Raw genomic sequence first — 10,000 nt, 5'->3', positions numbered from 1 at the left:
GCCACAAGGGCATTCCCGTTTTACTTTATAGTTCCTCCTTAATGTCTCTGTATGTGGTTTCAGGAGAATAACACATCATGAGACTCCACCATCATCTCACAACAAAGAAATAAAACTCACCATTTAACAATTTTTCAACCTTGAAATTATAAAAGATTTTAAGAAGATGTGGCTGTGGATGTAGTGCAACACTTGTTAAGAAATACTCAGTGGGGTGCTGTTTTCTGGCTGTCTACCTGACGGCAGCTTTGAGGTGGAAATAGCAGCAAAACTTGAAGAAAACTAAGTTTGAATAAGTAAACATCTTGAATCTCCTGAACTTTTCTGCCGCTTATTCTACCCCAACGCAGGCGTGTCCTCACGTAGCGACGACGAACGAGGGAACAACGCATTGAGCCGGCGGGCGAACGCACGTGACATGGACGCACACAACACGACAATCCGGCGTCCTGATTTCCGAACACGGCGCTCACCTTGAGGACAAAGTTGTCCTCGGCCTGCAGCTTGAGGTCCAGCACCGAGTCCCTGACCGTCTTCTCAAAGTCCATGTCCCTCTTGCGCGGCACGTCCAGGGCGGGGAACAGGTCGCCGATCAGCCCCATGAACACGGGCATGTCGTCGGTCACGATCTTGGGGATGTTGAAGTCCCGCAGTGCCCTCATCAGCACCTGGTCCTCCGCCCGGCCCGGGTCCCCCCGCTTCAGGGCGCCCGCCACCACCAGCACCGACTTGATGGCTCGTAGCCCCCAGTCGTAGTGGTCCTGGAGGGGGGGGGGGGGCGAATTGACATTGACATTGAGCGAACGCACACACACATTGAACCCAATCACACACACACACACACATTGAACAAATGCACACACACACCCGCATAATCACACACAACCGCATAATCTCACACACACCCTTACAATCTCTCACACACACACACACACACAAAAACACACACAGCAACCAATGTTTAGGTTTCACTTCCGCTGCTGTGGGAAAAACTATAATGACGGTAAGATGTTTTCACATCAAACATATTGTTCCTCTTCCCCTGAGTAAACATCGCAATAATGAACACACCCCGAAGGGAACGTTTGCAATTAATCAGAGTATTCAGATATACCAGAGCTATCAAATGTTTTAACTATTCAATATACAGAAGCATATGCCCATACCATCCATCGATTTAAAAGGGCAATCCTGCGCTTGGCATTCAACACGCACAAAAAGAATTGTGTTGTTGTTTTGAAGTACGTTTTCCAAAGAGGGCCGACGTCTCGTCAATTGAAAAACAACTTATTCTCTTGAGGAGCTACGATTGAAATTTGCTTAATAAAACTGGCTCACGGTCAATGAAAAAACTCAAGAGATTTATCCCAGTCCCTGAACAGACCCTTCCCTGGTCCAACATTCATTCATCAGAGCACGCGCACCGAGATGCTCCCAAACCCAATTACCATCTCCCTGGTGGGCTATCTTAATATCTAGCTGTGGATAACAGTGGTCACACCAACACACACACACACACAATGCAGTCTAGGCATCCCGGATCTACAGGGTTTGCTGCTGGGGGAGGGGCCGGGGGGACTCTGGATGTGCTTCCAAGGCGTTCAGAGTGTCTATAAGCAGGCGAGAGAGATGTGTCCAATAGCCTCCCCTGTGTAATCTCTCAGACACACTGAACAGAAAATGGCCACAGGATGTTTCAGGGAACAATGTGAGCATTAATGAGCAAGTCACAAAACTAAAAAGACAAGACTACAAAACAACAATCACAATTAAAAAATAACATTATATATGCATATATGTATATATATATATATATATATATATATATATATATATATAAGCAGTCATATTTAAATAATATAAATTATTTATAAAGAATAACAAACAGATTCATCCTGAGACTGTGCTTCAAAAAGCATGAAGGGTACGCCCTGCGTTTGACACATCCTGCCGTGACTCATCCGACCGGCCAACACCGGTTCACGTCTGAGCGCTCGCCGGGCCCCCCCCCGATGGACCCGCCTGGCCCCGCCATGTGATCTATAAACAACACTGAGCATCTTCTCCCCCCCTCTCTCCTAGCTGCAGAGTGCTGCCGTTCCACCGCCCAACACACCAGCAGACCAGGCTGAGGACCAGGCTGAGGACCGGGCTGAGGACCAGGCCGTCGGGCCTACTGTCAGTCAGTCCGCCGCCTGCAGAGCGCACATCACCAGCAGGGTGCAGCAGACCTGTCGCTCGCTGGTCTGACCAAGCTCATGCTCACAAACTAGTCTGGGTGGACTAGTTCTATATATGATATGATACGGCCGGTACCACTACCACTTGATCCATTTACATTCTGTTTACATTTCTGTTTATTTACGTATTACATATTTCTGTTACTTATTTTTTACATATTTTTATCATACTTATCTTCTTACTTTTTTTTTTTTTACTTATTATATATACTTATTATAAGTATATAAGTATATTACTTATTATATATATATACTTATAGATACATTTTAATATCTATTTACTTTATATTGTATTGTTGCTGCTATGTACAATTGTACAATAAGAATGTAATAAAAAGCAATTCTGATTCTGATTCTCAGATTCTGATATCATTTGATGTATCATACATTTGTGTGCAGTATATGAATACAATTTATTAAATATTTGTATATTAATATGTGATATATTTGTGTGGCATAACAATGATACTGACATAAGATAATCTATTGTATATTTGTGGGAAGCATCAATAATATGTAAAGCCTATAAGATCACGTATAATAACGTGTGTGGAGCATTTCAATTATATTTATATAACATAACATATACTATATATGTGTGGAGCATATCAATGACATTTATATAATATAATATATACTATATATGTGTGGAGCGTATAGATACTATTCCCACCACCTTTCTTCTTCACATTTCTTTCATCTCTTCAGGTTTTGTTGAAATCAAAAGGAGGCAGAGAGGAAGCAGACAAACGGCCAGGTCTTCCAGGAAGCCCTGTTTTAATGACTTCCAGGTGATGACTCCGAGTGGGCCTGCATGACAACGACCCACTCTCTGCTCTCCACCAAAGGCACAGCAAAACCTTAGGAGTCGTTGTGCTGCTTTGAAGAAGAACTATCCAAGTCTTTGGCGCCCAACCCGAGGCAAAACTTTGTTTGTAATCATTGAGCCGATGACCCGAGCACGCAAAAAAAACCTCCCATCACCGATGATGGTATTAAGAATAACAAACATATGCTATTTAACACTTAGCGCTGGAAATGCTGAAGAGCTGAGAAACGCAGTACTATGGAAACCACTTGTTCCACTGAGCAGAGTGCTTTCCCCGACTCATTGGCTCGCATTGATTTGCAGCCACGACCCACGAGAATACACAGTACAGCAGCAGTTGGTTAATTATCATCTGATTTCATTACCGCTAAATTGCTAATGTTGGAATACACTTGAAAAGGAGACAACGGCCAACAACGGCGCAGAAGTAGGAGGGAAAAAAGGGAACTTTCTCACTGTAGAGCGAATGTGTGCTTTAGAGAAACATAGATAATAGTAATACTTTGCAATGGCACTTAAACAGGCATTGTAATCGCACTGTATTCATCTCTAATTGCAACATCTCAAAACCCCACAGTCAGAGTTGGGCGATTCCGCTGCTCATGTTAGTCCACATTCAGAGCGATATTAAGGCATTATAAATATTTTAAATCTCTGGTTAGCAACTGCAGCATTTATTGTTCTGACATTGGGAGGACAGTGAGCTGTGACAAAAATGTCCAAACACTTCGCAGTTGACATTTCCCGCGCATGTTGTAACCCATTGTTGAACGTCCCTTGTGGCCCGGATGTTGGGCGGTTGGAATCTCATCAAAAGCAGCTTTAGAATTAAAATGTCAACTGGCTGTGTGGTGATGTGTGCTGGTATGCATGTTTCAGTGTATTTTAATGCCTGGCCTTATGTGTGTGCGTGTGTGTGTGTGTGTGTGTGTGTGTTTGTAACTGCAGTGTGTGTTTTTTTGGGTGTGGCTGCAGTTTTGTGTGTGTGTGTGTGTATGTGTATGTGTGTGTGTGTGTGTGTGTGTGTGTGTGTGCGCGCGTGTGTGTGTGTGTGGGTGTGCGCACGTAATATATTTTATATATATTATATATATTATATTATATAAATGTCATTGATATGCTCCACACATATATAGTCTGTCCTGTTGCTGCGTGTGTCTGAGAACATGTCCAGTGCATGCATGTGTGACGGAGGTGGATTGGGGTTAATTTCAAACCCGAGGGCATCACGCTGCTCGCTGTTGCAATGCAGTGCTACCATCAAATAGAAAGTCTCCCTCACAGAATCCAGCCAACTCTGCCGCAGGGCCGGGTCCTCTACGGCGCCTGCTTCTAGAGCCGCTCTGGGTCTCCGGGTCCTCTACTGCGCCTGCTTCTAGAGCCGCTCTAGGTCTCCAGGGCTATAGTACCTGCTTCTAGAGCCGCTCTAGGTCTCCAGGGCTATAGTACCTGCTTCTAGAGCCGCTCTGGGTCTCCGGGTCCTCTACTGCGCCTGCTTCTAGAGCCGCTCTAGGTCTCCAGGGCTATAGTACCTGCTTCTAGAGCCGCTCTAGGTCTCCAGGGCTATAGTACCTGCTTCTAGAGCCGCTCTAGGTCTCCAGGGCTATAGTACCTGCTTCTAGAGCCGCTCTAGGTCTCCAGGGCTATAGTACCTGCTTCTAGAGCCGCTCTAGGTCTCCAGGGCTATAGTACCTGCTTCTAGAGCCGCTCTAGGTCTCCAGGGCTATAGTACCTGCTTCTAGAGCCGCTCTAGGTCTCCAGGGCTATAGTACCTGCTTCTAGAGCCGCTCTAGGTCTCCAGGGCTATAGTACCTGCTTCTAGAGCCGCTCTAGGTCTCCAGGGCTATAGTACCTGCTTCTAGAGCCGCTCTAGGTCTCCAGGGCTATAGTACCTGCTTCTAGAGCCGCTCTAGGTCTCCAGGGCTATAGTACCTACATAGAGAGCAGCTCTAGGTCTCCAGGGCTATAGTACCTACATAGAGAGCAGCTCTAGGTCTCCAGGGCTATAGTACCTACAGAGAGCAGCTCTATGTGTCCAGGTCTATAGTACCTACACAGAGAGCAGCTCTATGTGCCCGGGGCTATAGTACCTACATAGAGAGCAGCTCTATGTGTCCGGGGCTATAGTACCTACACAGAGAGCAGCTCTAGGTGTGCGGCTCTACACAGAGAGCAGCTCTAGGTATGCGGCTCTACAGTATCTACACAGAGAGCAGCTCTAGGTGTGCGGCTCTACAGTATCTACACAGAGAGCAGCTCTAGGTGTGTGGCTCTACAGTATCTACACAGAGAGCAGCTCTAGGTGTGCGGCTCTACAGTACCTACACAGAGAGCAGCTCTAGGTGTGCGGCTCTACAGTATCTACACAGAGAGCAGCTCTAGGTGTGCGGCTCTACAGTACCTACAGAGAGCAGCTATATGTGTCCGGGGCTACAGTACCTACAGAGAGCAGCTCTAGGTGTGCGGCTCTACATAGAGAGCAGCTCTAGGTGTGCGGCTCTTCACAGAGAGCAGCTCTAGGTGTGCAGCTCTACATAGAGAGTAGCTCTAGGTGTGCGGCTCTACAGTACCTACAGAGAGCAGCTCTAGGTGTGCGGCTCTACATAGAGAGCAGCTCTAGGTGTGCGGCTCTACAGTACCTATAGAGAGCAGCTCTAGGTGTGCGGCTCTACATAGAGAGCAGCTCTAGGTGTGCGGCTCTTCACAGAGAGCAGCTCTAGGTGTGCAGCTCTACATAGAGAGTAGCTCTAGGTGTGCGGCTCTACAGTACCTACAGAGAGCAGCTCTAGGTGTGCGGCTCTACATAGAGAGCAGCTCTAGGTGTGCGGCTCTACAGTACCTACAGAGAGCAGCTCTAGGTGTGCGGCTCTACAGTACCTGCTTGGACAGCAGCTCCTTGCAGAGCGTGTAGAGGGTGATGAACTTCCGGGCCAGCACCCTGGCCTCTAGGAACCCCTCGGCCACCAGCATGATCTCGCAGATGAGCTCGAAGTCCGGCACCACCATGGCACAGGGTCTGCAGGGGCGAGGGGAAGGCCAGGTTACAATCAGCGGGGGGGGGGGGCGCGGGGAGCAGGGGGCCGCGGGGAGCAGGGGGCCCCGCCAGGATCGATACGAGCCGGTGTTTAGGGCCCATGCTGACGCTGGGATTTTTGCAGAGACATAAAAACCGGGGGAAAGGTGGGACACCTCACAGGGGAGGCATTGTGTCCCGTGCTTGTGGGTTGGGTTGCATTCGTTAGTGGCTGTGAGGGCTGGGACAGTGTTTATGGAGGCGTTCTTTGGCCCAAACAGATCATGGTGGGAGTGCACAGGGGGGTGTGCAGGGGCTGGGTGTGTTGGCCCCACGGCCGTTTTGATAATTGAGGATGGCATTAATATCATGGGTAATGAAACCGAGAGGTAGACTGGAATTATTCTTAAATCACAGTAAAACACACAGTTAAGAACGACAGGACTCGTGGAGATGCTTTTCCCCCCGTCATTAAGCACTTTTACATCACATTGGAGCCACCACACAACAAAGTTATAGAGTGGAAGAAGACTATAAGAGTGCAGAGTAGCTACAGGAATCACAAACACAAGGTGAGCGTTCTAATTATCATACATTTCTATTTTGTTATTAGCAGGTGTCTCGAAACTGTCCCTGGCTGACATCACATGGCGGAGCAGGTGCGTTCTAAAGGGGGTTCCTAACGGTTACCTGAACAGGGCCTTCAGGTTCTCGGGCAGCTCGGTCCTGCCGGCGTAGCCCGGGTTCATGGTGATGAAGATCCCCACGGAGGGCTCCAGGTTCACCTCCTCCCCCATGAAGTTGAACCTCTGCATCTTGTCCCGGATGGCGTCCTGGATGCTTTTCACCTGCACGTCGTGGACGGAGAAGGTCAGACGGAGCCAAGAAGGTGGAGGGGGGGTCATGCACGCTGATGTTCACGGTTTGTTCAAGGTTTGACGTTGACGTCGCCACCATAACACATCCGAGTAAAGAAAGAATAAAGAGTTGGAATAGCCGATGTGGCGTTACTTTCAGATATTTCACCTTTTGGAGATATGACAGCGCACAACCCAGTTCATCGGTAACAGTCTGCTAAATTGTCGCGCCGCATGCGCTGGGGTATTTCTGTCGAGGGCTCTTCTCCCCTGACGGGTTTATGATTGAGTGACTAAAGAAAAACAAAGGAACGTTTTTTGGTTTTGTTTTTACACCTAATTGTCTCGGTTTAAACTTTTATGAATTTAACATGTGGTGGAGATGGAGAGGGTGTCAGCTAAAAATAAATAAAAATAATTGTTAAAAGTCTCTTCACGGATGAGTCTCCAGAATCAGACGCACTCAACGCGACAATAGGAATGTCCCGGAACAGAGCGAACAAACTGGAAACAAACTGAACCGTTGCTCAAAACACGGAGTGGAATCAAAAGTGTTGAAGAGCTTTTGAAGCATCAGAGATGCAAAAACGATGCTTGAACAGAACAGTCCTACAGGAATGAAGCAGAAATAGCCTCAAAACGTGTTGGGAGATGCGCACACACACACACACACACATTCACGCACGCACGCACACACGCACCAAAAGTCCCACACATGCACGCAGCACACAAGCACGCGCACACACACCACTTATTGTTACGTTATTATTTGCTAAATTATACAATTATCATTGATACTTTGGGCAGATTGTAGATAAGGCAGTGAAATCCCTTTGTGCCCATTAGCTTGATTTTATCGGTTTAATCCTGACTGGAGGTTTGGGGAGCTACGTCGCTACACCAAGTTCAGTGTGGGGCCGAACGCTGGCGATTCATCTCACTACAGCTCCGTCTGTTGGGCAGGCTTCTGTGTTTTCTTGGTCTCGCGGAGAACAGCTCCACGGCGACGACGCTGGCCATAACCCCCAATAACAAATGTGCGCTTGCTTCCGTGATGCAACAGCTGTTAACACTTTTGGGGACGATGGATCCTGCGTTCTGGCTGCCATCGAGGGGGAGCGGTCTCCGTACGGGGTGGGGGGGTGGGTTCAGGGGGATGGGTGGGGGGTGGGTGGGTGGGTTCGGGGGAATGGGTGGGTGGGTGGGTTCGGGGGGATGGGTGGGTGGATGGGTTCGGGGGGATGGGTGGGTGGGTCGGTTCGGGGGGATGGGTGGGTGGGTGGGGTGGGGGGATGGGTGGGTGGGTCGGTTCGGGGCCATGGGTGGGTGGATTCGGGGGGATGGGTGGGTGGGTGGGGTGGGGGGATGGGTGGGTGGGTGGGTTCGGGGGGATGGGTGGGTGGGTGGGTTCGGGGGGATGGGTGGGTGGGTGGGTTCGGGGGGATGGGTGGGTGGGTGGGTTCGGGGCCACGGGTGGGTGGGTTCGGGGGGGTGGGTGGGTGGGGTGGGGGGTGTGGGGCCGAGAAGTTTCTGACAGCAAACACAGCTGGAGTTTGATGTTCCACTGTTCCTCCAAGGTCTACTTCATCAGCCTCCATCGCACTAACACACACACACACACACACACACACACACACACACACACACACACACACACACAAAGACACACACACACACACACACACACACACACATACACACACACACACCCACACACACACACACACCCACACACACACACACAAAGACACACACGCACACACAACACACACACAAAGACACACACACACACACACAACAATTACACAAAAATGACACATGCAGAGAACACACACAAAGTCACACAAACACATTACACACACACACACACACACCACCAACAGCACCGTGATTTATTATTCATTATGTCACGCATAACGCCCATCCATTCTTCTGGCACTTTAAAATTCTCTCAGCCGTGGACTTCAATGGCTTAGTGCTGCTTGACTTTCATTGCTGCTTACAAGCGAGCGAGGGGAAGGGAGGGGAAGGAGAGAGGGGAGGGATGGGGAGGGAGAGAGGGGAGGGAGGGGAGGGCTGGGATGGGGAGGGAGAGAGGGGAGGGAGTGGAGGGATGGGGAGGGAGGGAGAGAGGGGAAGGAGAGAAGGGAGAGAGGGGAGGGAAAGGAGGGATAGGGAGGGAGGGAGAGAGGGGAGGGAGAGAAGGGAGAGAGGGGAGGGAGAGGAGGGATAGGGAGGGAGGGAGAGAGGGGAGGGAGAGAAGGGAGAGAGGGGAGGGAAAGGAGGGATAGGGAGGGAGGGAGAGAGGGGAGGGAGAGAAGGGAGAGAGGGGAGGGAGAGGAGGGATAGGGAGGGAGGGAGAGAGGGGAGGGAGAGAAGGGAGGGAGGGGAGGGAGGGGAGGGAGGGGAGGGATGCGGAAGGCAGGGATGGGGAGGGGAGAGCAGGGATGGGAGGGAGGAGGGGTTGGGGGAGGGCGGGGAACCCTGTGTGCGGTTATAGGGCTGGAGATGAAGAACGATCCGGCCCGCGATCATCCCCGGTTATCATCACCAGCCGAATCAGCACCTTCCGTCATCCCTGCTGCCCTTATGATAGCCCCATCATACTATAGACATGTACATATATACGTATATGTATATCGTACATACATGTACATATACGAGGGGACGGCCACATTCATTTGGAGCCCTACCCTACAGGGATTACCTGGGATCCAGCGGTGTATTCTACAGCAGAAAGAGGTGGAGTTAAGCTCTGTGTCTCTTGACGGACGTTTTCTAAGCTCATTCCCTGGAGGTGATGAAGTTTTATGGGGGATTTCAAAGGGATTTTAATAAGTGTGTGTCTACAGCGGCCGGTCCACACGATGTCGGTTTGAAACGTCGGTGTGTGCCGACAGGATGTTTCAGCTCCTTTTCCCATCGGGAGTACTTCAGCAGTGCCAGGCCGAGTTTTTGGTTCGCCGTTCGCCATTACAGAAGCCCTCCTCCTCCTCCTCGGTCGAACAAAAAAATATGCAGCGAAAGAAAGTGAAACACCACTTTCAATCAGATTTTGAAG

The 10,000-nt window shown here is 49.6% G+C and overlaps 1 protein-coding gene across 1 annotated transcript in view; it reads right to left on the bottom strand.

Annotated features, from left to right (window-relative positions):
- dnah9 (dynein, axonemal, heavy chain 9) overlaps positions 1-10,000 on the bottom strand; it is a gene marked incomplete at its 3' end in the record, with an annotated part of 148,941 nt that overhangs the window by 101,497 nt on the left and 37,444 nt on the right. The window contains exons 33-35 of the mRNA XM_084485520.1: positions 6,773-6,992; positions 5,947-6,085; positions 474-761 (exon numbers count right to left, since the gene is read on the bottom strand). Coding sequence (XP_084341646.1) covers positions 474-761; positions 5,947-6,085; positions 6,773-6,992 — 647 coding nt within the window. The remainder of the gene's footprint in view (positions 1-473; positions 762-5,946; positions 6,086-6,772; positions 6,993-10,000) is intronic.

The sequence above is a fragment of the Micromesistius poutassou genome, assembly GCF_964030765.1.
Source record: "Micromesistius poutassou genome assembly, chromosome: 21".
In the NCBI taxonomy this organism is placed as follows: domain Eukaryota; kingdom Metazoa; phylum Chordata; class Actinopteri; order Gadiformes; family Gadidae; genus Micromesistius; species Micromesistius poutassou.
This window is presented reverse-complemented; position numbering and strand designations above follow the sequence as displayed.